The sequence below is a fragment of the Acinonyx jubatus genome, chromosome D1 (assembly GCF_027475565.1).
Source record: "Acinonyx jubatus isolate Ajub_Pintada_27869175 chromosome D1, VMU_Ajub_asm_v1.0, whole genome shotgun sequence".
Lineage (NCBI taxonomy): Eukaryota > Metazoa > Chordata > Mammalia > Carnivora > Felidae > Acinonyx > Acinonyx jubatus.
In genome coordinates, this window is record NC_069390.1 from 27712853 (window position 1) to 27740389 (window position 27537).

General features: G+C 37.7%; 2 protein-coding genes across 3 annotated transcripts in view; one reads left to right on the plus strand and one right to left on the minus strand.

Annotated features, from left to right (window-relative positions):
* Positions 1–3622: 3622 nt before the first annotated feature.
* On the minus strand, positions 3623–3975 carry LOC113603352 (ATP synthase membrane subunit K, mitochondrial-like). Its single transcript, XM_053202615.1, has one exon. It carries the CDS (start codon positions 3961–3963, stop codon positions 3691–3693), a length of 273 nt encoding a protein of 90 aa, XP_053058590.1. The 5' UTR covers positions 3964–3975; the 3' UTR covers positions 3623–3690.
* Positions 3976–19817: 15842 nt separating this feature from the next.
* CSTF3 (cleavage stimulation factor subunit 3) overlaps positions 19818–27537 on the plus strand; it is a 72038-nt gene continuing 64318 nt past the window's right edge. The window contains exon 1 of one of the 2 annotated variants that reach the window (XM_053203323.1): positions 19818–20034. Coding sequence is in view for 1 of the 2 variants with exons in the window: in XM_015081146.3 (XP_014936632.1) it covers positions 20008–20034 (27 nt within the window). In the remaining variant the exon portion in view is untranslated. The remainder of the gene's footprint in view (positions 20035–27537) is intronic. The other variant, XM_015081146.3, reaches the window with a different exon arrangement.

Genomic DNA, 27537 nt, shown 5'->3' on the forward strand with positions numbered 1-27537 from the left:
CTGAAGTCTGACGCTCAACAACTGAACCATCCAGGTGCCCCAACAGTTTAGTTATTATAGAGGCAGCCAAGAAAGAACTTCAGACAAGTGAATGATGTCAGAAATATAGTTCTTTGTTTTGGACATGTATTAATCTAATCTATCATACCTCTAGCAAATTATAGAGACCCAAACTAGAATAAAAATTTCTATTTTTATAGAAAATAGTAGGAAAGAAGATACTTGTAGGTTTCATGAGAGAAACCTGAGAAAAAAAATCTCTGGAAAAAAAATACAGAGAAAAAAATACACGGGGCCTCTAGGTAATGATTAATTACATATAGTTTGCCTGGTAAATCCTCTGCTTTAGAATTATCTGGAAGGTTTTATCCAAACTCCTTGTTAGGTCACTTCAAGGCACTGTGCAGTTATTAAGTAATGCTAGTTTTCTTTTTTTTTTTAATTTTTTTAATGTTTATTTATTTTTGAGACAGAGAGAGACAGAGAACAGGGGAGGGTCAGAGAGAGAGGGAGACACAGAATCCGAAACAGGCTCTGGGCTCTGAGCTGTCAGCACAGAGCCCAACGCGGGGCTCAAACTCACGGACTGCGAGATCATGACCTGGGCTGAAGTCGGACGCTCAATCGACTGAGCCACCCAGGCGCCCCAGTAATGCTAGTTTTCTAAACAAAATTAAATATATTGCAATGGGCTGCCATATTACTTAATATACATGGAGCTGCCTTTTAAAAACGATCCTGTTGAAAGGACCAATACATTGGTTCCAAAAGCCCCTCTGACTATAATTAAAAATGGAGCTTTAAAAGATTGCTGTTGAAATAAGTCATTTGGTAATTCCCTTTTAAACATAAGTTTAAACAATAGCTTTTTAGTTGCTTAGCAAAATATTTATTACAAATAAATTATGCTCAAAATAAGCATAGTGTATTAAAATATAGATATTCCTTACAGATCATTCTTTCTCTTGGATAAATTTACCCTCTCTCACAAAAAGATTCCAGAATGTGGCAGGTGGGTGGTGCATGTAGTCTTACAGCCTGAGCAAAGCAAACTTAGGAACAGATTTTAAAAAATAGATTAAGTGTTTTCTAAGCTACTGCTTGCCTACACTAGCCAGCTGAAGGCTTTAAATAATTTAATCCCTACAACAACTGCCAGCTCCAACTGGAAGCCTTACACAAGGACTGGATTCACTGAGGACTCCAACAGGTGCAGTCTAATAGTGCTTCCCTAAATCTGCTACTGATCTATGTCTGTGCATGTGCAGCACACTATATTCTTAAATTCAACAGGACACTAATTAAATTAATCCAATTGCCTCTTTTGTCTCCTCTTCCACTATCATATTACCTAAGACATTCATCTGTTTTTTTCCAGAGAAACACTTAGCATATGAGTTTGCTTTTAATGTTGCTTTTCTAAGCAAAGCCCTCTTAATACAGTGTAAGTTTTGGAAAGCAAATTAACTAGCAAATTACATTCTTCCTATTGTTATTGTTCTTTCTAGCCAACTGACTTTTCTATATTAGCATTTACTGAGTACTGTTAGTTCTATTAGTACTATTATTAGAGTTGCTCAGACTTTTTCCTCTTACACCTTTTTAAGATGTATAAGAATGTACTTGTTTATATATTCAAATCTATTTCAGAGAAAATTCACACATTCCTTTTATAAAATCAAGCTGGGGTGGGGCGCCTGGGTGGCCCAGTCGGTTAAGCCTCTGACTTAAGCTCAGGTCATGATCTCGCGGTCCACGAGTTCCAGCCCCGCGTCAGGCTCTGTGCTGACCGCTCAGAGCCTGGAGCCCGTTTCGGATTCTGTGTCTCCCTCTCTCTCTGACCCTCTCCCATTCATGCTCTGTCTCTGTCTCAAAAATAAATAAACGTTAAAAAAAATTGAAAAAAATACATAACTTATTAAAAAAATAAAATAAAATAAAATAAAATCAAGCTGGGGTAACTTTTTAAATCAAGTTAAATTGAAAAACCAAAAAAGAAAAGACCACTATCATGCTCTCAGTAATCCATATATTATGATACTATAATAAGATTGTTGTCAAACATTCAGTAAAAAGAAGTTTAAAAGCCAATAGCTATCTGGACGTCCATATGCAAGATAATGAAGTTGAATCCTATACGGACACCATATGCAAAAGTTAACTCAAAATTAAGACCTAAATGTAAGACCTGAAACATAAATCTTCTGGGAAAAAAACATAGGAGAAAAACTTCAGGACATTGGATTGGCAATGATTTCTTGGATATGACACCAAAGCATAGGCAACAAAGCAAATATACCTAAATGAGACTACATCAAACTGTACAACTTCTGTGCATCAAAGGAAACAATAAACAGAGTGAAAAATCAACCTATATAGGAAGGGAGAAAATATTTGCAAATCAAATATATATTCAAATATATAGAAGGAACTCTTACAACTCAACAACAATAAAAACAGATAATCCAAAAAAATAGGCAAAGGAGGGAACCTGGGTGGCTCAGTTGGTTAAGCCTCCAAACACTCTTGATTTTGGCTCAGGTCATGATCTCAGTTCATGAGATCAAGTCCCACATCTTTGGCTCTGTACTAATAGCACAGAGCTTCTTTAGATTCTCTCTCCCTCCTCTCTCTCTCTCTCTCTCTCTGTCCCTCCCCCTTCTTGTGTGTACTCTCTCTCTCTCTCAAAATAAATAAGTAAGCTTAAAAAAAAATGAAACTAAAAATGGGCAAAGGACTTGAATAGACATTTTTCCAAAGAAGATATACAAATGGCCAACAAATATATGAAAAAATATTTAACATTGCTAATCATAAGAGTCACGCAAATCAGTATCACGGTGAGATATGACCACTATCAAAATAATAAAAAACAACAGGTGTTGGCGAGAATGTGGAGAAATTGGAACACTTGTGTACTATTTATGGGAGTGTAAAATGGTGTAGCCATTATGGAAAACAGTATGGAGATTCCTCAAAAAATTACAAATAGAATTACCTTATGATCCAGCAATCCCACTTCTGGGAATTTAAAAGAATTAAAAGCAGGATCTCAAAGAGATACTTGCACCCTCACATTTACTGCAGCATTATTCATAGTAACCAAGAGGTGAAAGCAACCCAAATGTCCATCAATGGATAAATGGATAAAGAAAATGTGATGCATACATAGAATATTATGCAGCTTTAAAAAGAAGAAAGTAAATCCTATTATATACTACAATGCCAAGGACATTATACCAAGTGAAATAAGACAGCCACAAAAGAACAAATATTGTATGATTCCACTTATGAGAGGTACTTAAGGTACTCAAAATCTAGCAGCAATAAGTAGAAACATGGTTGTCAAAGGCTGGGGAAAAAGGAAGGGAGAAATTAGGATTTAGTGGGTATGAAGTTTCAGTTTTGCAAGACGAAACGTTGTAGGAAAGATCTGTTGCACAACAAAGTGAATATATTTGACATTACTGAATTGAACACTTTGGTGTTGAGGTGGGGGTGCTTGGCTGGCTCAGTCGGTGGAGCGTGTGACTCTTGATCTCGAGGTTGTTCATTGGAGGCCTGCACTGGGTATGAAGATTACTTAAAATAAAATCTGTTGTTGTTGTTGTTGTTTTCCAGGTTCATAATTTATTGTACAAATCGAGGATCACATGACGAGTTGACATTAGTTCCTCCAGGCATGGGAAATTAGAAGATAAGGTACACTTTAAAATCCACTTGTGTTGCTTTCACAGCTGGTGTTGTTTTAGACCTTAACTTGAAGTATATGACAATCAAAGCAATACCCCTGTATGTGGCCAGTACACAATTCATTCTCCCTGTGAGAGTATAAGACTCGTAATATTTTTTGATACCAGTGAAATGGAATTGGGCATCAATTCCTGGACCTACCAGGATTTCAATCTTGCAAAAGAAACCAATTCTGCTGGTTGTGTCCTTTAGTGCATGCAGCAACCCCATGGTCAGCTGGAAGAAAAACAATTAAATCTTTTTTTAAAAAATGGTTGAGGTGGTAAATTTAATGTTATGTGTCTTTTACCACGATAAAATAAATAAATAAATGTCAACACAGGGAAACCCAATAGCTGTCTTCCTGGCAAAATTCTTCCTCTAATACTTTTCTCCACCCCCCACCCCCCACCTTACAGAATTATTTTTTCCAACTTTTTATTTTGTAAAATTAAAGAAAACCCAGATGAGTGTCTGGCTGGATCAGTCAGTAGAGCATGTAACTTTTGATCTTGGGGTTATAAATTTGAATCCCATGTTGGGTGTACAGATTACTTAAAAATAAAATCTTTAGGGGTATTTGGGTGGCTCAGTTGGTTGAGCATCCGGCTTTGGCTCAGGTCATGATCTCATAGTTCGTGGGTTCGAACCCTGTGTCGAGCTCTGTGCTGATGGCTCAGAGCCTGGAGCCTGCTTCAGATTCTGTGTTTCCCTCTCTCTCTGCCTCTCCTCGGCTTGTGTTCTGTCTCTCGCTGTCTCAAAAATAAACATTAAAAAAAAAAAACTTAAACAAATTTTAAGTAAAATAAAATAAAATCTTAAAAAATTTAAAAACCATAAAACTCATAAGAATTGGATATTGAATACTCATCTTAGGTTCATTTAACTGTAAACATTTTGCCAAATATGCTTTCTCTCGCACGCGCTCTCTATGTCTGTCTTCCCACACATACACATATATACGTATACATATATACACACATATCTATACATAGACACACACACACACACACACACATATAGGTATTTGCTAAATTATTTGCAGGTTAGTGGCAGACTTCATAACAATTCTAAATATTTCAGACTATGCATTCTAAAAATAAGGATATCTCCTTCATAATCATAATATTACACACATTATTACACTGGGTCAAGAAAAAATTATTCATGATAACTGTTCAAGATGATAAGGCAGACTGGCAGACCTTATTCAGGGAGAACTACTGCAATGGGGTTTTGTAATATGGGAGAGAGACTGAGCTCAACTCCAACTCTGACAATGACAAACAGGAATTTATAAGGAAGGAGCAGGGTGAATGTTAGTTGATGGAAAATTACTAAAACGAAACATTAGAGAGACTGTGGCTAAACTCAATGATGGGGGTGCCTCGCTGGCTAAGTCAATAGAGTATGCAACCCTTGATCTCAGGGTTTTGAGTTCGAGGCCCACATTGGACAGAGATTGCTTAAAAAAATAAAAAATAAAATAAATAAACTGGATGAGATCCTGCTGAAGGCAGGCCAGGATGATAAGATATGCAGGATAAGAGATGAAGAATTTAATCAGTGGTCAGATACCAATGGTGGCAGATTTTCCATATATTGACCCAGCAGGATTCTTGCTAAAACTATACTTGATGGGCCAATGACAGAGTCCAAGGTCAGGGGCATAGTGAGAAACAAGACTCAGAGGAACCTGACTCAAGTTTGGTCAAAGATAGAGTCTTTGTCATATCTGAGAAATTTAACCTGGATACAGTATTATTATCTGCAATGCAGTCCCTATTCAAATGCCCCAATAATGTCTTTTATATGTGTTACATTTTGTTTTGCTTTGACCAAGGACATCCAATGAAAGATCACACATTGTATTTAGTTGTGACATCTCTTTTCGTCTCTTTTAATCTAGAATAGCATCCCTTCTTTTTTTTTTTTTTTTTTGCTTCTTTTTTTTCTTTCATATCATTGACATTAGTTAAGAATCAGGACAATTGTTTGCCAAATGTCAATCAATCTGGATGTCTCTGATGGTTTCCTTACAATTAGATCTAAGTTAAAAATTTGTCAGGATGATACATTGTTGATCTGTGCTCTTTTCCTATCTTGTGGTATGCCATAAAGGGTTAATTCAGCAGGCTTGGTTGCTTAAACTCTGCACATTCCAAAGAAAGGGTTAGACCTTGACCAGCTCCTGGGAGATAACCTCTCAGCCCTTAGAATCTGCCTGAAAAAAGTGTTTTTGTATGCCTTGGGCCTTGGGCCATCCTGTATGGGTTTGACCAGATAATTTATGCTAACAATTTGATTTATGGTGAATAGCTGTTTTCATATGCCTCAGGCCCTGGTCCATGCTGCTTGGGTTCAACCTCTGGAATCTGGTAATTGGGTACCTAAGGTCAGTCATATGGTGATACATGCTTCTAAAACTGGCCCTGGACAGTTATTTAGTGGCCCCAGTAAAGCCCTGGACACCACAGCTTGAGTCAACTTCTTTGGTTGTCAACACTTCACACATATAGTCACATACGGTTGCTGGGAGAATTGAGTGCTGTCCGTGTGACCCCACTGAGAAACGACAGCTAGTAGATTATTCCTAGTTTGTCCCGGACTTTGCCCCATGCTCCTTTTGCCCCATCCTTTTGCTGATGTTAATTCATATCCTTCTGCTATAATAAACTGTAACTGTGAGGATAACAACTTTTTAAAGTTTTCTGAGTCCTTCCAATAAATCATCAAACCTAAGGGAGTCTTACAGTTAGTTTGCTTCATCATTGATGTTAACTTTGTTCATTTCATTAAGTTCCTCCTGAATTTCTCTGAAAGACATCTTTTCCCTTTGTAATTAGGAAGTATTCTGCAGAGTGATAGTTTGAGACCATGAATATCATGCTCTCCCACAGTCTTTCACATAATAGTTTTAGTATTTATTGATGATTCTTATATGAGTCAATTATTACAGGGCCAATAAAATAGTGATTTTTTTTTCTGTAATAACATGGACTCATGGCTTCTTTCTTATTAATCAATGAACAATAACCCATTCCTATTATTATTTATTTGTTTATTCAAACTGACCAATATTTGACTGGTGGGACCCCCTTCAAGCTGACTCCTATGTCCCCTTAGTTTTTCAGCACTTCCTTAATTTCTAATACTATAAGATGTTCCCAACTCATCTTGTCTTTTCCTACCCCAGCCTTGGAATTGACCATTTCTCCAAGGAGCCCTTGCTCCTTTTACTGTCCTTGTATATAAATTCCAGAGTCATCTCTGTCCTCCAGGAGTGATGAATAGAAAGCAGAGTTAAATTGTTTGTTAGGAAACTAGGAGAGAAATTCCAATCTGCTTACAACCTTAAGAGTCCTGGTTATAGATGAATCTTTGTATACTTCTTCAAGAAAACCTCAAGCATGCATACTTTCCCTATTCTCTCACTGGAATTAAATGTGTTTTATGTTGATACAATCCCCTCTCTATCCTATGATCTAACACTCTGAGAAGGTGGTCTAACATATAACAGGGTTCCAGAGAAGTCAAATTGTATTTTTTCTAAGTACTTTCTTTGTACTTTCTGACTTTCCAAATGTTACCAAATCTGGTCACAGCACACTACCAGGTCAGATTACCCCACATATGTCACAAATATTTCAGTTTAGTAGTTGAGGACCTATTGATCTCACCTCTTTATAGTAATGGGTGGCCCATGTTTGGAGTTTGGTTTAATTCTGAATTAAATGGGAAGTGATTGAAAGGTTTTGAGCAGTAGAGTTAAGTGATCTGGCTACATTTTAGCAAGATCACTCTGACAACTGTGTAGAGAACGGACTGAAGGGGATGTGGTAGGTACTGGAAAACACTCTCAGTGGTTTACTGCAGAAAGCATAATTGATTGAGGGCCACAAATGTGGCATTTTAAGGGCATGCTTTGCCCTGGCTGCTCTCAGCCAATGATTGAGCATAGCAGCGATACTAAGGCAGGACCCTTCCCTAGAATCACAGGACTCCTTTGACAGATGACTTTGACACGAAGATTTCCTTAACTGGACAGCAGCCTAAGAGTGTCCCACCCAAACTTCCTTCACTTCATCTGCACCTAAACTCACACCACAGTCTGACAGCTTTTCTAACCTCTCCTAACTCCCTCTTCATTTTCTCCCACAGGGGCTTCTCATGAAAAATTTCTAGTACATTTAATCATGTCTTGGCATCTGTTTCTTGGAGAACTAATAGAGGGGTCAAAGGCAGAAGTGGGAGACCAGTTAGAAGGCAATCACAATATTCCAAGTGAGACATGATGGTGGCCTGGAGCAGAGTGGGGGCAGTAGAGGTGGAGAGAAGTGATTAGATTTTGTTTGTTGTTGTTTTGTTTTGTTTTTTGAAGGTGGAATTTACTAGAATTGCTGCTAGGATAGGATGAGAGAAAAAGAGGTCAAGGGTGACTGCATTGTTTTTGGCCTAAGCAATTGAACACATGTCGTTGCAATTTTCTGACATGGTAAAGCCTACGAGAGACAGGGTTTGGGGAATAAGATCAGAAGACTAGTTTTGGGGGCACCCAGGTGGCTAAGTCAGTTAAGCTTCTGACTTTAGCTCAGGTCATGATCTCATGGTTCATGAGTTTGAGCCCCACATCTGACTCTGCACTAACAGCTCAGAGTCTGGTGCGTGCTTCAGATTCTGTCTCCCTCTCTCTGCTCCTCCCCTGCTCACACTCTCTCTGTCTCTGTCTCTCTCAAAAATCCATAAACATGGGGTGCCCGGGTGGCTCAGTAAGTTAAGCGTCTGACTTCGGCTCAGGTCATGATCTCACAGTTTGTGAGTTCGAGCCCTGCATCAGACTCTGTGCTGACAGCTCAGAGCCTGCAGCCTGCTTCAGATTCTGTGTCTCCCTCTCTCTCTGACCCTCCCCCGCTCATGCTCTGTCTCTCTCTGTCTTAAAAATAAATAAAACATTAAAAAATTAAAAAATAAATAAATAAACATTAAAAAAATTTTTTTAATTACATAAAAAAGAAGGCTTGTTTTAGATATGTCAAGTTTGAGATATTACTAGATTCCCAAGTGGAAATGTCAGGTAGGCTATGGGTTTAATAAGTCTGGAGGGCAGAACAGAGGTATTGCCTGAATTTGGTAGTTAGCATACAGTTGGTATTTGAGGCTATGGAATTGAATGTGATCACCAAAGAATACTGTGATAGAAAAGCTCCAGTAACTAGTCCCAGAGCATTCTAAATTTGGGAGATAAGGAGTATTCAGCAAAAGAGACAAAGGAAGATGATACAAGTTTAGAATTGTCACAACTCCCTGGTGAAATTAACTGCCTGTGTTATTTCCTTATTGTTAAGTTTCAGGAGTTCTTTATATGTTGTGTATACAACTGTTTTGTCAGATATATGATTTGTAAATATTTTCTCTCAGTTTGTGCTTGTCTTTTTACCCCCTTAATGGTGTCTTCCAAAAAGAAAATCTTTTTGATTTCGACAACGTCCAATTGATCAATATTTTCTTCTGTGGATTAAATGCACTTTGGGCATCATATCTAAATTCTTTGTCTAATCAAAGGTTAAAAAAAACATATTCTCCTTTGTGTTTTCCAAAACTTTTATAGTTTTACTTAGAAGTCTGTGATCCATTCTGAGTTAATTTTGTATAAAGTATAGGTTGAGATTTAGTTTTAGATCATAGATATTCAATTGTTCGAATACCGTATGCTAAAAAGTCTATCCTTTCCCCATTGAATGACCTTTGGTCACAAATTGTATGAATTCATTTCTGGATTCCGTTTTGTTCCATTGGCATGTGTCTATGATTTTGTCAATATCAGACTGTCTTAATAGTCTTGAAATCAGGTAGTGTAAGACTTTCAACTTTGTTCTTCTTTTTCTACATAAATTTTAGAGTTGGCTCATCATTATCCTAAAAAAATTTTGCTTATATTTTGACTATAACTGTCTTGATACTACAGATCAATTTGGGGATAACTGACAACTTCATATTTAATAAGTCTAATATTGCCAGCAAGGTCCCTGCCCTCATTTTCATAGTTGCATTTTAACACTTAGATACTTTTATTTAAAAAAATTTTTTTAATGTTTTATTTATTTTGAGAGAGAGAGAGACAGAGTGCAAGCGGGGGGAGGGGCAGAGAGAGAGGGAGACACAGAATCTGAAGCAGGCTCTGGACTCTGAGCTGTCAGCACAGAGCCCGACATGGGACTCTAACTCATGAACCATGAGAACATGACCTGAGCTGAAATTGGACACTTGACTGACTGAGCTACCCAGTCACCCCTGTTGTTTTTGTTTTTTTACCATCTTCAAAAATTTATTTTTTTTTTAAGTAATCTTTACACCAACATGGGACTTGAGCTCATGACCCCAAACTCACAACCCTGAGAGCAAGAGTCACATGCTCTACAGACCAAACCAGTTCAGTGTCCTCAAACAAATGAATTTGTTGTAAGGCTAGAATACGAAGACTCTTAATCTTTTAAAATTTTTTGTTTCCTTCATTTTATTAAGACTCTTGGCAACAAAAGCAAAAATAAATGGGACTACATCAAACTAAAAACCTTCTGCACAGCAATGGAAGCCATCAGCAAAATGAAAAGGCAACCCACAGAATGGGAGAAGATATTTGAAAATGATATATCTGATAAGGGGTTAATATCCAAAACATATAAAGAACTCATACAACTCAATAGCAAGAAAGCAAACAACCTGATCTTAAAACGGGCAGAGGATCTGAACATTTTTTCCGAAAAAGGCATACAGATGGCCAACAGGTATGTGAAAAGGTGTCCAATGTCACTAATCACCAGGAAAATGAAAATCAAAGCTACAATGAGATATCACTTCATTCCTGTTAGAGTGGCTATTATCAAAAAGACAAGAAATAATAAGTATTGGCTGGGTGCCTGGGTGACTAATCGGTTAAGCATCCGACTTTTGCTCAGGTCATGATCTGACAGTTGGTAAGTTTGAGCCCCGAGTTGGGCTCTGTGCTGACAGCTCAGAACCTGGTGCCTGCTTCAGATTTTTTTTTAATGTTTATTTATTTTTGAGACAGAGACAGAGCATGAACAGGGGAGGGGCAGGGAGAGAGGGAACACAGAATCTGAAGCAGGCTCCAGGCTCTGAGCTGTCAGCACAGAGCCCAACGTGGGGCTTGAACTCACGGACCATGAGATCATGACCTGAGCCAAAGTCAGATGCTTAACAGACTGAGCCACCCAGGCACCCCTGCTTCAGATTCTGTGTCTCCCTCTCTCTCTGTCCCTCCCCTGGTCACACTCTGTCTCTCTTTCAAAAATAAATAAAAATTTTTAAAAGTAAGAATTGGCAAGGATGTGGAAAAAAAGAAAGTTTTATACATTGTTGATGGGAATGTAAATTGGTACAGCCACTATGAAAAACAGTATGGAGTTTCCAAAAAAAAAATAAAAAATGGAACAACCATATGATCCAGCAATCACTTCTGGGTATTTATTTGAAGCAAACAAAATACTAATTTGAAAATATATCTACACCCCCATGTACATTGCAGTAATATTTACAATATCCAGGACATGAAAACAACCTAAAACAACCTAAGTGTCCAATGAAAGGAAATCCTGATATTTGTGACAACATGGATGGACCTTGAGGGCATATACTAAGTGAAATAAGTCAGAAAGAGAGAGACAAATACCATGTCTTGATGGTCAAGAGGTACGAGCTTCCAATTATAAAATCTAAAAAATAATAAATAAGGCTCTATCTGTATACTGAAATGCAATGAAACACATTTGGGAAATCTCAGCACTATTAAGATGGATCGATTAATTGTTCATCTAAAATCATTTAGGGGGATGCCTGGGTGGCTCAGCCAGTTGGGCGTCTGACTTTGGCTCAGGTCATGATCTCACAGTTTGTGGGTTTGAGCCCCGCATCAGGCTCTGTGCTGTTGGTTCAGAGCCTGGAGCCTGCTTTGGATTTTGTGTCTCCCTCTCTCTCCGCCCTACCTCGCTCATGCTCTGTCTCTCTCTGTCTCTCAAAAAATGAATAAATGTTATAAAAAAAAATTTTTTTAATCATTTAGGAATTGTTTATGTATATATAGGCAGTGCCTTTCTATATGACTACTAACTAGTGTCTAGATGAAAATGATAACTATTAACCCATTGTCAACTGGCAAGCATTTTAAATTAGTTCTCCAATTATAGTGGTGGATTTGCACAGATTATTTTATTCTCTTAACAGGTTCCCCTTTGGACAAGAAGAGACATTGTCAAGCAGTTGGCCAGGGCTGGGGGTACACACTAAGATTAAGGGTGCTACGAAAGAGAAATGAGCCACATTGGGATTAAAACTATGATCTCATTGATGAAGAGTTCCAACTAACCAGCGCAGAGATAATAAATATATACTTCTTGGAACTTTGCTCTTTTCCACAAGTATTTTCTCCGTAGTCACTGAAGTATGAAGACATTTTATTCTCTCTAAACTTCCAGCAGAACTCTTTGTGCCAGGGATAGCACATTCCATCCTTCTGTGTACTATTACCAGTAAACAATGAAATGACCATCATAGAGTCTAAGTATGTGTTGCCTCATAAAAGGAATTTAGAAGAGTTTTTGGATGAAAAGCACCAGAGTATAGTGGCAGTATTGTACTATTGTGCAGAATATTATTACACCAAAGATTATGAGGCATACATATTTTACTGAGAGTCTTTTGTGGGCCAAATTCATGTCCTGAAAACAGACATGGAATTTTAGATTAACATAAATTTATGGAGATTGTGGATTTTTTTCCTAGAAAATGAATACATCTTTTATACAATTTTCAGGATGAAGAACAATAATGAAAGTGTGGAAGCAAAGTTATAAAATACTCTTTACTTTTATGCAACATCAAGTTGTTTTTAGAGATGGTAAAATCTGCTTTTAAAACTTATTTCTACTTCAAATGAACAAGCTCACATAAAAGGCAAGGGAACAGAATGAGAAGGGGAAACAGGACACAAACTGATAATTTATCAAAATGTGGTTGTATCACATTCTAGGTTGCAAAGAACAGAATTTCATTCAGTCTTAAGGGAAAAGGGGGTTAACTGAAAGGGCATGTGTGGTTTAAAATTATTAAGCCATTTCATAACTGAGACAATTCAAGGACTGGTTACACCAGAGTCCACATGGCTTTTCTTTCTCTCTCTCCTAGTGTCTCTCTGCTTTCTCCAACCTTTCAAGTAGGATACATGTGATTGGATTACTTAATTAATCAGTGTGGAGTCTATCTACAGGGTAGATTCTTATTAGGTGTCCATCCCTGACAAAAGTGTTTAGCTTCTCTTAAAAGGCAATTGGAGACAGGATAAAGTCTATGTCATACTAGTTAATATTGGCCCCACATTTTTTTAAAGTTTATTTTATTTTGAGAGAGAGAGCGCACGCATGAGCGTGTTTGTTTGCTTATATGGTAGTGAGGGAGGGGCGAGGGAGAGAGGGAGAGAGAGAATCCCGAGCAGACTCCACACCTAGTGCAGAGTCTGACCTGGAGCTCAATCTCACAGCCATGAGATCATGACCTGAGCTGAAATCAAGAGGCAGACACTTACATGACTGAGTCACATAGGTGCCCTGGCCCCACATTTTTAAAAACAGAAAAATAGCTCTTCACAGAAATCTAAATTGTATATATGAAATGTTTTCTAAAATGGGAAAAATGTATGCATATGAGTGAATACAAAAAGGGACTGTATGAAATAAAAACTGTTTTTCAAAGAGATGAGATTATAATTGGCTTTCCTCCCCCCCCACCTCAGTTTTTGCCCATATTGTTGTTCTAGTTCTTGACTAATTTAAGAAAGTTTTTTAAATATTTAGAACAATTGGGGCAACTGGGTGGCTCAGTCACTTAAGCATCTGACTTGGGCTCAGGTCATGATCTCATGGTTCTTGAGCTCCGTGTCTGGCTCTGTGCTGACAGCTCAGATCCTAGAACCTGCTTCAGATTCTGTGTCTCCCCCTCTTTCTGACCCTCCCCTGAGCTCTCTCATTCTTAAAAATAAATAAACATTAAAATTTTTTAAAAAAATAAATATTTAGAATAAATAAAATTTAACAATGCCCAGATGGTTTTTAACTGAGTACGTTTATTTTTTTTTTTAATTTTCAAATAATTTTAAATGCCAGCAGTAGAGTCAGATTACATTTAGAAAATGGGTAAGAGATGTGTTTCATTAACATTTTAATTTAAGATGAGTCAATAGTCTTTCCAGACTTTCCACGTACATAGAGAATTCATTACTTGGAAGTATCATACATACTTTAAAAAATAAAATCCCAGATATATTTGTGTCCTTCTCACACAAGCCTTTAAACTATTTGCCCATCCCTCTGCACAGCTGTGATCATGCTCCTTTTTTATAGAAAGCATACTGAAACATTAGAAAAATATAGCTGTGAGTGTGAGGAGGTAGAGTACGCTTAATGTATTTATAGCAAGTGGGTAAATTATACCAAGTATAACAAACACGCAGACTTTTAGGACCAATTTTAACTGTCAAGAGTTTAAAATTGGGAGTAATGGTAGAAATCTCTAAAGAATTTTTTAAAAATGTTTTTATTTTTGAGAGGAGAGAGAGAGATAGTGCTCATGGGAGAGGGGCAGAGAGAAAGGGAAAGAGGGTCCAAAGCAGGATCTGTGCTGACAGCAGAGGTCCTGATGTAGAGCTTGAACCCATGAACCATGAGATCATGACTCAAGCCAAAGTCAGATGCTTAACCGACCTAGCCACCCAGGCGCCCCTCTAAAGATTTTTTAAAAACCCAATTAGTTGGGGGGCACCTGGGTGACTCAGTCAGTTAAGTGTCCGACTTTGGCTCAGGTCATGAACTTGCGGTTCCTGAGTTTGGGCCCTGGGTCAGGCTCTGTGCTGACAGCTCAGAGGCTGGAGCCTGCTTCAGATTCTGTGTCTCCCTCTCTCTCTATTGCTCCCCTGCTCCCTCTTTCTCTCTCTCAAAAATAAATAAAGATTAAAAAAAAAAAAACAATTACTTGGTTAACAGAACTTTTGCTTTATTACCAGTGATGCTTAATTGATTTTTTCAGAGCCCAAAGGACCAGTATTAACTTCCATCCCCAGTAGATACATTTCTAAGTGTTTAGGATGGTGGATCAAGTGGAATATATATTTATCAAAGTGCCTAATTACAATGATTGCTCAGCAATTTAACAATGCCATTTATGTTCCTAATGAAATTCTAATGTAAGTTATAAGAAATTAATTCCATAATCATATGGGAAGTATACTTGGCCTGTATTCTAGAATTCTGATTAATATTTCCAATTGATTTGCAGTAAGTAACATTCTTACCAAGTTTGTTTAATCAAGTGGAAATTGTATTTGTCTGCCACCTGGGGGATTTATGGAAACACTGCAAGTGGCAAAATTCATAGTAATAAAATGTTACAATATATGTGTTAATAGTAATTATTTTATGAATAATGTTGGCTTATGTGTGTTATATATATATATATATAACATACATATATATGTATATATACGTATGTGTATATATGCGTATGTGTATATATATGTATGTATGTATATGCGTATATATATGTATAACATATATATATACACATATAACACACATACATGTGTGTGTGTGTGTGTGTGTGTGTGTGTGTGTATGTGTGTGTGTTTAAATTTGGCCAATGACATAGTGGCAAAACCAAGAAATATGTATTCTGGACGTAAAGTGACAAAAATGTTTCCAAAAGAAAGGAGTGATTGTGTTGTCAAATATTGCTGGTAGATCAAGTAAGACTGACCACAGCATTAGGTAATTGGGAGGTCATAGGTAACCAGCAGAAGAACTGTTTCTGGATGTTTTATGGGTTTTTTGTTTTTAATTTTTTGGTAATGTTTTTATTTATTTTTGAGAGACAGAGATAGAGCACGAATCGGAGAGGGGCAGAGAGACAGGGAGACACAGAATCTGAAGCAAGCTCCAGGTTCTAAGCTGTCAGCACAGAGCCCAACGTGGGGCTTGAACTCATGAACCATGAGATCATGATCTGATCCAAAGTCAGACACTTGACTGACTGAGCCACCCAGGTGCCCCTCGATGTTTTATGGTTTCTATTGCTATCATGAGTATATTTTATCATTTATGACATTTTTCTAATCCATTACTGATGGAGTATAGGGAACTCTTAATTTTTATAAGTTGATCCTTTATTTGAACACCTTACTGGATTTTATTGTTATTTCTAATAGTTTATCAATTGATTTACTTCTGTCTTCTAGGTAGAAAGTCATATTGTTTGAAAATATTGAAAGATTTGTCTCACTTTTCTAACATTAATATTTCATTTGGCATTAACTGGGACCTCCAGTGCAGTGTTAAGCAGTAGAAATGAAAGTGACCACCAAAGAAGACATCCAGATGGCCAACAACACATGAAAAAAATGCTCAACATCACTCATCATCAGGGAAATGTAAATCAAAACCACAATGAGATACCACCTCACACCTGTCAGAATGGCTAACATTAACAACTCAGGCAACAACAAATGTTGGCAAGGTTGCAGAGAGAGAGGATCTCTTTTGTACTGCTGGTGGGAATGCAAACTGGTGCAGCCACTCTGGAAAACAGTATGGAGGTTCCTCAAAAAATTAAAAATAGAACTACTCTATGACCCAGCAATTGCACTACTAGGTATTTATCTAAGGGACACAGGTATGCTGTTTCAAAGGGGCACATGCACCCTAATGTTTATAGCAGCACTATCAACAATAGCCAAAGTATGAAAGAGCCCAAGTGTCCATCCACGGATGAATGGATAAAGAAGATGTGGTAGATATATATACAATGGAGTATTACTTGGCAATCAAAAAGAATGAAATCTTGCCGTTTCCAACTATGTGGATGGAACTAGAGGGTATTATGCTAAGTGAAATTAGTCAGAGAAAGATATATGACTTCACTCATTTGAGGACTTTAAAACACAGAACAGATGAACACAAGGGAAGGGAAGCAAAAATAATATAAAAACAGGGAGGGGGACAGAACATAAGAGACTCTTAAATATGGAGAACAAATAGAGGGTTACTAGAAGGGTTGTGGAAGGGGGGATGGGCTAAACGGGTAAGGGGCATTAAGGACTCTACCCCTGAAATCATTGTTGCACTATATGCTAACTAACTTGGATGTAAATTAAAAAAATAAAGTAAAAATTTTAAAAAGAGCATAAAAAAAAAAAGAAAGTGACCATTACTATAATTTAAAATGGCCTACTGTAGATTTCTGGGAAACAGTCTTTATCAAACAGGGAAGTTTCCTTCTGTTCCTACTTTGTTAGAGATTTCCTTTTCTTTCCTCCTTTCTTCTTTCTTTCTTTCTTTCTTTCTTTCTTTCTTTCTTTCTTTCTTTCTCTTTCTCTCTTTCTTTCTTGGCTTTTTAAACTGCTTTATTAACTTCACAATATATAATGAGCATTTTGCCATGCAATAGGATAAAACTCCCCCGCTGACAGAATCTTACAGAGTGGGTCAAAATACAACATTCATTTAGAAGTTGGTAATAGGAGACCCACAATGTTTACAACAAAGGTATATGGAGAACATGTAAGTTTAGGAAGCAGGTGTGTGTTATCATTAACTTCAGGGAAAACATCAGGATTGGAGGCATAAGGCAAAACTCATCATGATGGTCACGGTGAGGAGGATCAGGGCTAACTACCTGCAGACTATGACTGAATTGCTTTTCCCTCAGCTTTTCCATCAGCTCTCTCACCTTCCCAATCCTAACCATCTTGTCTTCATTCATCCTTGCCTGTGGCTCTGCAAGCCTCTGAATCATGTCCCACCTATACTGAAGGATGGGCTGACTAAACACAGAGGAGCCTATGATTTACTCTGGACACACAATATTCACCAGCTTCCAAAGGGAGGCTTAAGGGCTCTCCTTTATTAGCAACTTGCTCCTTTTCATTTTTTTTTTTTTTAATCATTTTCCTGGCTGGCATTTTCCATGTTGAAATTTTTGACTGTGCCTCTTTGGACGCCATTGCTCCCAGGCCTAGCCTTGCAGTCTCTTGCTCCTGAATCTTGCCCAAAGTGCGCCCCTACAACAGTTAGACCAGGGCACCTGCTCCCCCTTTGCCTCCTACTCTTTGGGGCTGCCCCTGACCTGCCCTGCTTGGAGACTTCTGTCTCCTTAAATCATAACTTTGGGTGAAATTTTATCAAATAATTTTTTTAAATGTTTATTTATTTTTGAGAGTGAGAGACAGAGCGCGAGTGGGGGAGTGGCAGAGAGAGATGGAGACACAAAATCCAAAGCAGGCTCCAGGCTCTGAGCTGTACCCACAGATCAGGAGGCAGGACTTGAACTTACTAGCTGTGAGATCATGACCTGAGCCAAAGTCAGCCACTTAACCAACTGAGCCACCCAGATGCTCCAAGAATTACTTTCTAGTTGCAAGAATATAACAGAATCCGTCTGTCTCCACCCTAATCCAGTATTAAGTTTTATGTTACTTAATGGGCAGTAACCACACCTTTACAGGAAACTTACGGGATGACATCATGAGGAAACAATGAGACAAATCCATAAGGTGGAACATGCATTCTAAAAGACAACTAACTGGCTTGGTCAGTCTCTTCAACACATCAGTATTGTAAAAAAAGCAACTGTCTTAGATTAAAAGAGATATAAGAAACAGAAAAACCAAACATAATGTGTGGTCCTGGATTGGCTCTTGATTTAAGTAAACCAGATGTGAAGAAAATTTGGGGACAATTGGAAAATTTGAATATGTAGTATATATTAGATAATATTAAAGAATGATTAATCTAATTAGGTATGATAGTATTATGTTGGCTAAGCAGAAAATATTCTTCATTCTTGAAAGATGCAAAGCACAGCATTCAGAAGCAAAATGTCATATTGTCATTAATTTATTTTAGACTACTTTCATTAAAATTTATTTTTGAAAATGGAATTTGTATTTGGGAGAAGATGAAATTGGATCCATTCTGTGTAATATACGCCAGATTAAACTCTAAATGGATCATAAATCCAAATGTAGGGTTACCAGTTAAAATGTACAGTTGCCTACATTAACCCCTTGGTACATAATTATAGAAAAAATTATTTGTATGAAATTCAATTAGCTGATTGTGCTGTATTTTTATTTGCCAATTCTAGCAACACTATCTAAATGGAAAAAATGAAACCGAGGAAGTACTAAAACCATGATTGAATTTATTATCTGGGAATGGAGAAAGCCCTTCTATCTTGGTCCCCAAATCCAGAGCAATAAGATTGATAGATTCTACTACATAACAATTCAAACAAAATTTTTTTGCATAACCAAAAATAACCCTACCCAACCTCCTGTCACCCCCACCAAGAAAACCCATAAAAGCACAATTAAAAGGAAAATGAGAAATAAGCCTTAGACACAATAGTAGATGGTGACAGTACAAATTATTGTGGGCTTGATCGGTTCCTCTCATCCGTAGGAAGCATAGAAAAATTAGCTGAGACCTCGATGTATTCCTTATCTCCAATACATAGAAGGCATTTAAACTTAGCATTGCTCCCTAAAATAGACAGTTTGCCTGAACTGATTGGTAATCAGGCTTCAAAAGTGAAGAACCATGGGGGGTGGGAGGGAGGGGAAAGTGGGTGATGGGCATTGAGGAGGGCACCTGTTGGGATGAGCACTGGATGTTGTATGGAAACCAATTTGACAATAAATTTCATATAAAAATAAATAAATAAAATTTACTGTTAACGCCCAAAAATAAAATAAAATAAATTTTTCAGAAAAAAAAAAAGTGAAGAACCAGGTTTCAAAGCTTGACAATTAAATTCTGAAAGGCGCGCAAACCTCCAGGCTAACCAGATTCCCGCCTCCCAGCCGGTTGTAGCCAGCTCAACAACAGTTTCCCTAAACCCAGAGTCGTGACGTCAGCGCAGGCTTTGGGCCCACCTCTGGGTTCTCTTTGCTTCTGCGCTGCCAAGTAACTGGGGAGTTGAGCTTTTAATCCCGCCCACTGCCCCGGAAGTTAATGCAGAAGCCACACCTCTCTCCTCGGCCAGCAGGGGCGCAGCCATTTTAATTCATATCTGAGTGGGCGGTGGCGATTCGTGTTGGCGGTCTGGCTCCGCTGGGCTGGGGGTAACTTTACTGGCTTGGGTGGCTTTTAGTTTAATTTTTCTTTTCTAGCTTCGCATCGCGGGCCAGTTCTCACTCTCTAATCAGCTGAGGCCATGTCAGGAGACGGAGCCCCGGAGCAGGTGAGGAAAGAGAGTGGTGGGGCCTCGTGGCGACCTCTTCTCTCCACGTCTCTGTTCGTCCGGGTACTCCAGCCATGTTCGCCTGAGGAAGGAATCGGGGTCTAATGAACCCAGAGGACCGGGTACAGAAGAATGGTGGGAATGGGGAGGAAGAGCTGACTGAGATTTGAAGTTATTTTTTGGCTTCTCTGTCTTAGGCGTTAATGTGAACAAATACTTGATGTAGACAATAGCCAGGAAGCTGCTTCGTCCTGTTTAGGTTCGTGGGACTACTCCTGTGGGATGCCTTCCTTTGATAACATTTTGTTTTGATGTTAGGGTGTTTGGGAATGGATTATTTTAACGTGTACTCGCTGTTCTCGAAAAACTTGTCAATGTTTCCTCCTCCCCCTCTCCGATATACGCAGAAATAGGTTACCAGTTTGAAAAATAATTTGAGATGAAACTCATCTGGAGAAATAGTGTCTTGCCAGAGCGAATGAAGAAGGAAGCAGTCTAGGAGTAAGAGCATGGTTATGCAGAGACTTGGGGAATTTTGTGGTTTTCTTTTTTTTTTCTTTGTCCACATTTCATTTTCGGTTTTCAACCGACACATAATGCAGAATTTGATAAATCGGAAATGAGGAGTCTGTTTTGGCCACTGTGAATAAACGCATCTGCTTTAGTACTGGACATAAGTGACATATAAATATTTTAAAACTCAGACATTTAAATAAATGATTTGTTTCTTTTGCTCTTTATTCAGAATTTTGTAGGGTAGTATTTACCTTTAGTTTGAAAGAGGAAACTGGTATTTTATGAAAGATGTCATTCAATTTGTTTTTCGACTTAAAGTGATGGTATGTTCAGGTAAATAGTTTTTAAAATGGAGGCTAGCTAGCCTGCAGGGTCTCAATTTCCTGAAATTTCCCGTTGCCATGGTAACGAACTACACTTAGGTTTTTGTTTTTTTAAGTCCCCAGCTTAGAAGGTAGAGGCTGTTCTTGGAGGTTAACAGAGATGAGGCAAAATTGCAGTTCCTCTTGAATAGTCTGTATGATTGTAAATTTCATTAGGTCGGGAAAAGCTTCCTAAATTAAATTTTGTGCTTGCTTGTTGACTGATTTCAGTACTGAAATCTTCTGTGCTTGTATTTTACATGTTGTCAGAATGCCCAAGAATGAAAAGTCTCAAAATTCTATCAAATCTGTTTATGTATACCTACCATTTTTCTGGGCTAATAGTTTGTCACCTGAAAGTCAAGGAGTGATCTCCTAAGGTTTCATTGAAAATTTCCAGAATTTGTTAATTCTTTCGTTTATCTAAAATTGTAGACACTGCAATGTCATGACTTCGAATATTTCAGATATGTGGTTTTTAAATGGCAGAGATGGCTAAAACTTACAGAAAAAAATTAACCCTAAAGTTCTAGTGTGAAGTTTAGTACATAGAGAAAAGTTGAAAGAAAAGTGCAATGAATGCCTGCAACATAGTTCTTCACCCACAGTCAACAATTGTTAACCATTTTGCCATACTTGCTGTATCTCTCCATACATATTTATTTGAAAGTAAGCCAACACATATTTCAGCCTCATATATTTCAGCATTCTTTTATATAAGGACATTGATGCAGTTATTTAACAACCATACCATTTTCTCACCTAAGAAAATTAATAGTAATACTATCATTTCTAAAGCCCAGTCCGTGTTCAAATTTCCCCAGTTGTCCCAAGAATATGTTTCGTAGGGTTTCTTTTCCTTTTTTTAAGGCAGAATCTATCTGGATTTACAGGCATCATTTAGTTAACGTCTCTTGAATAGTCTTCCCCCATTTTTCTCCCCAGGGTTATTGTTTGAGGAACCCAGGACAATTTTCTAGTAAAACTTCTAATTTTCTGAGTTGATTTGATTTTTGTGTGTGTTTAACTTTTCCCTTCATCTTGTGTTATTTCCTGAAAACTGTGTGTGGTTAGGTCTAAACTGAGAGCTTTGGTAATATTTGGGTTAAATATTTTTGGGTAGAGTAACTTAGAGTGTTATGTTAGAAAGCACTTCATGCTAGGTTGTTCCACTATTAGTGATGGATAGGTTTATTTGGATAGGGTGATGACTGTTGGCTTTCTTCATTGTGAAGGATTATTTTCCCCTTTGCAGTTAGTAATCTGTGGGTTGGTATTGTGTTCCTCAGTAACCTTTTAACTAGTTATTATTTGTCATCGATTGATAATTCTTGAATAAATCAGTTATTATATTGGAGGTGGCAAATGGTGTTTTGAAAATTCTCTTATGTCTTTACTGACTGGCTCATACTTTTCTGTAAAGAAGGAATTTCTTTGTTTTTCTTTATAAAAGAGATCACTATGGATTCATGGGTTTCTCTGTATCTACTGTGTTAAGCAGTGAGGCAGCTGGGTGGCTCATTGGGTTAAGTATCTGGCTCAGGTCATGACCTTGTGGTTCATGAGTTCGAGCCCCACAACAGGCTTGCTGCTGTTAGCGCAGAGCCTGCTTCAGATCCTCAGTCTCCCTCTCTCTGCCTTTCCCTCACATGCACCATTTCTGTCTGTCTCTGTCTGTCTGTCTCTCTCAAAATAAATATTAAAAGAAATAAGCGATAGCTATTTTTCTTTTTGATGCTCAACTTGTCCCAACCTTTATGGTGGCTCCTGTATCTTTCTTTCATCAACCTAAAACACATACTATCTTTTCTTTAAGTTTGTAATGATAACATTTCAAACATGCAAAAAAATAGTGTAACGAATGATGTTTCTATCGTAGAGCTGTAACTGATGACTTAATCTTTTTTCCCCCATACTTTCACTTACTCTCCCCATCCTCATTGCTTTCAGGCAAATCCCAGAGATTGTACTATTCAACTTTAACTGAAGTGGTAATTAAATGATACCTTCAATAGTGACCTGGTTGACCATACAAATCAACTAGTTTGCTTTAGGTAGGGTGATGACTGCTGGGTTTCTTCCTTGTGAAAGATTATTTTCCCCTTTGCAATTAGTAATTTGTGGGTTGATGTTGTGTTCTTCAGTAACCTTTTAACTGGTCAGTGAATATATATAGGAAAAGAGAGTACCTAAAATGATAGACAAGAAAAAGAGACCAAACAAAGCTGAAGACTAGTAAGAAAAAAATCAAAGCCACTCTGAATTGTGCATTTGCTTTAGAAAGATGCCAAGAGATGTGATGGACAAAGAATCTGGCAAGATAGGAGGTGTAGATTTCTTTTACCCTTTTAGCATTGAAGCGCAAAAAAAAGTTTTTTTGAATAAACCTGATACCTTAGTTATTCAAAACTATGCATGGTCATTTCTTTCTTGGTACTGAATCTCTAGATTTCCCTTTGATAGAGGAAAATGACTGTAGACAAGCAAAATCGCTGCTAAGGTTTATTGGTTTTTGTTTCTGGTTTGTTTGTTTTTTTAACTCTTGTGAGAAAGTTCCATTTTGCATATAGAGAGCTATTTAAATTACCTTAGTTTTCATGGGTATTCTTGATTACCGTTTTTTGCCAGTTCCGTGGTGACAAAACTTTGTTTGTAAGTCCCCTCCCCCCCCTTCCCTAATGAAAACACATCTAGTTCCTGTGTGAATTATGGCTCTTTTTTTGTCTTGCATATGTTTTTTTTCACTGCTTGGTTCAGTTTTTTATCTCATTCTTTCTTAGCTTCATTTTACTTTGTGCACTACCCTTACAGCATTTAGCTATTGTTTAGAGTTCCTCCACTGGGTTTAGGCCTGAGTTGAAGGGGTGGCCTTATTTATTCATCCTTGCATCTAGGAATCTAGGAAATTCTCTTTGATATTTAAAGGTGTTTGATAAATGAATGGATGAATTTTGCAGTTAGGCTCTGCAATACAGTACAAATTCTCAAAGAGTTTAATCTTGGGAGGACAGATGGACAAATAATACAGAGTAAAATATTTTGGGTGTAAAAGTGGTGGTTCCTAAAGTTTTGTTAGATAAGAGGATGGAGAGAGATGTTCTCAGCCAGGCCAATTCATATGAACCTTTAAATCCTTAAAATTCTGTTTCTACAGACGTCTTTTAGACATAAGACACGAGGCACCTGTGTGGCTCAGTGGGTTAAGTGTCTGACTTTGGCTCAGGTCATGATCTCTCATAGTGAGTTTGAGCCCCACGTTGGGGTCTTTGCTGACTGCTCAGAGCCAGGAGCCTGCTTCAGATTCTGTGTCTCCCACTTGCGCTCTGTCTCTCAAAAATAAACGTTAAAAAAAAAAAAATAGAAATAAGACTTCACTTTTAAAACAATCTATAACCTACCTAGAATTAGAAAGGCCTATAATATAAACAGAATGATCCTCACTTTGGAAAAATTGCATGACTTGAAGAAGCATAATTACCAGTAGTAATTAAAAAGATTAATCCTTGTTTTGCTTTATTAATGAAGGAAGAAAGATGAAATATATACAAGTGTTGAAGCCTGAAACCTTGTTTAGGGCTTTGCTGAGTACCATTAATACTTACCAGTGGTTAAAAGGTAATGATAGCACCAGGACAATTTCAAAGTCAAAGTGGATGTGGGCGGCAGTTAGGAATAGGGAGGGGGAAAGGCCAGGTATGTGTATTAGGCGATGTGTTCTTGGGCCCAGTTATTCTTTTCTGTTTTTAACAGTCTTTCTGTAATAGTCTTTCTTACTTTCCTCCCTTGTGTTGTGTTACTTAGTATAACAGTTTGGGCAGCTAAAATTGAGTTCGTCTTTATTGTTAATATTTCGACTGTGTAGAATACTATCTATAGTTGGCAGTCATTGTTCCTAAGTGAGATAGATCTGTATTTACGGAAGTATTGGTTTTCTTTAGAAGTACAACAGAAAGGTGCTGTGTTAAGAAAGATTGCATTCCTTCAACATTAAGAATATAGGCGTTTCGGGGAGTATAGTTTACATCCCAGATAGACTTCCCAGAGTTGCAAAATCTGTGTTCAGATGTTTGTACCTATTAAGTGGACCATTGCCAAACACAATTCTTAGTTTTGAGCTTTTCTACCATTGTCTCTAAATCTTTATTTCTCTTTAGCCAAGACCTTGCTGTGAATTTGAGTCTTTTTGTTTTGCTGGACAGTTGGTAATGGTGTGAGAATTGATGTAAAAAGATATTTGGGGCGCCTGGGTGGCTCAGTCAGTTGAGCATCCAACTCTTGATTTCATCTCAGGTCATGATCCCAGGGTCTGTCGAATTGAGCCCTGCATTTATTGGGCTCCGTGCTGTGCGTGGTGCCTGCTTGAGATGCGCGCGCGCGCGCTCTCTCTCCCTCCCTCCCTCCCTCCCTCCCTCTCTCTCCCTCCCTCTGTCAGTCTCCTACACTCTAGCGCATGCACTCTCTCTCTCTCTCTCTTTCTCTTTAAAATGTATTTTTAAAAAAAGGAAGGGGAATTTGAGTTAGTAAATTTTTAGATTAGTGGATAGCTTATAATCAGTAAATACTTAAAGCCAGAAGGACAAAACCATTTCTTAATTGATGTTTTTCTAACATTTTACTTAATCTAGAGAATTAATATCTTGGCTACATTTGGTCTAAAGCTACATTTTTTAAATTCTAAAAGACTCAATTTTTTATTTGTAGTTTGCATCTGTTTCCTAGGGAATGAATAAGCAAATTTAATAAGGAAATGTGATATGTGTCATTTGGGCCAATAATCTTTAGCCTACTTTTTCTTAAGTTTTGAATTGTTTACATGTTTCTTAGATTTTTAGTCTTTGGAAGGATTGAAGGGATTATATGCAGGATACCAAAAATCTGGTAGAGTTCCATTGCACTGGTAAAGGCACACAGGACTAAGCTGGCATTCAGTCCTAACATCACCTGTCACATAAACTGCTTCATTGTCTAGGCATATGAATCTTCTTGGTTACTACTTGCAGGTAGTCTTGCAAAGGGTTACTCTAGTCTATTTTTAATTATAAATAAAGTTTAACTGCCAAGGGAGAATTAAGACTTCATATAGATAGTATAGTCCATGCAGCTTTATTATGTTTTAGGAAAAAAATGGAATGACTTGGGTCTGATGCCACTTTATTTTTAAGGAAGCAACATTTCGAAAAATGTATTACAGGACACGTAGATTAGATAGTATTTCTCCAAACGGAGTTCATGGTCTATTGAATCATAATTACTTAGGTGCTTTATTCAAGTATAGGTACCTACACCCCAATTTCAGACTTGGTATAACAGATTCTGTTAGTGAGGCTGAGAATCTTCATTTGAAACAAGTACCACAGGTGATTTTTATGTAAATGAAAGTTTGCAAACCACTTATGGGTTAAAGATACCTGAACCTTAAAAGTTGTGGTTTTTTTGTTTTGTTTTTAAAATTTTTTTTTTAACATTTATTTATTTTTGAGACAGAGAGAGAGAGCATGAACAGGGAGGGTCAGAGAAAGAGGGAGACACAGAATCTGAAACAGGCTCCAGGCTCTGAACTGTCAGCACGGAGCCCGATGCGGGGCTCGAACCCACAGACTGTGAGATCATGACCTGAGCCGAAGTCGGACGCTTAACCGACTGAGCCACCCAGGCGCCCCTTAAAAGTTGTTTTTGAATACACTCTTAATAAAATAAAATTTTTTTTAACGTTTATTTATTTTTGAGACAGAGAGAGACGGAACATGAACGGGGGAGGGGCAGAAAAAGAGGGAGACACAGAATCCGAAGCAGGCTCCAGGCTCTGAGCCATCAGCCCAGAGCCTGACGCGGGGCTTGAACTCACGAACCGCGAGACCGTGACCTGAGCTGAAGTTGGACACTTAACCCACTGAGCCACCCAGGCGCCCCAGTACACTCTTGATAAAATAAGTGGAGAAAAATATTGCAGATTATTTGAGGATGGTTAGGCTTTTGATACTATTTTACAAAAATTTTCCTCCCTCTACTGTATTTAGCCATTACCCTTATTAGTGGAAAATACTCATTACAGAACTGTATTTGAGACTCATCCTCTAGTTCTGTTGGTCATGGTCAAGAGATATTTACATAGGTTTAAATCTTTTTAATTTTACCACCTTCTCCCCGTACTTATGATAATTATCAGTTGGATTAAATTTTCATTGGTCTCCATTTTAATTGAATGTTGGTATGACCTCTAGCATAACACCCTTCCTATTTACCATGAAAATAGCTATTTGAAGGAGACCTATCCCCCCTTCCCTTTTTTTCCCCTGTGAAAGTTATATTTCTACTTCCCTGGTGGGAATGGAAGGAAGAAATTAGATTACTTTATTCTTTCAACCGTTAATCGTGTTTGTCATTTCCCCCCCTTCCATCCCCAATTATCCACCCTCCTTAATTAGTTAAGCTGCCATATAGAAACTGGTTTGCAGTTTTAGTAAAGCTTAATTTAGTTTCTCAGAGACTACCAATGATTTGAAAATGGTATTAAAAGTGCTTTTCCCTTTTCCAATTACATACGTAGTCATGTACTTCATAACTGTAGTTACATAGTCATATTTCATCCAAAACAATATATTGCAATAGACTGAAAGCTGAAGCA

Coding starts and splice junctions, on each gene's coding strand:
- LOC113603352 (XM_053202615.1), bottom strand. CDS start 3,963: ATGGGGTTGCTGCATGCACTAAAGGACACAACCAGCAGAATTGGTTTC.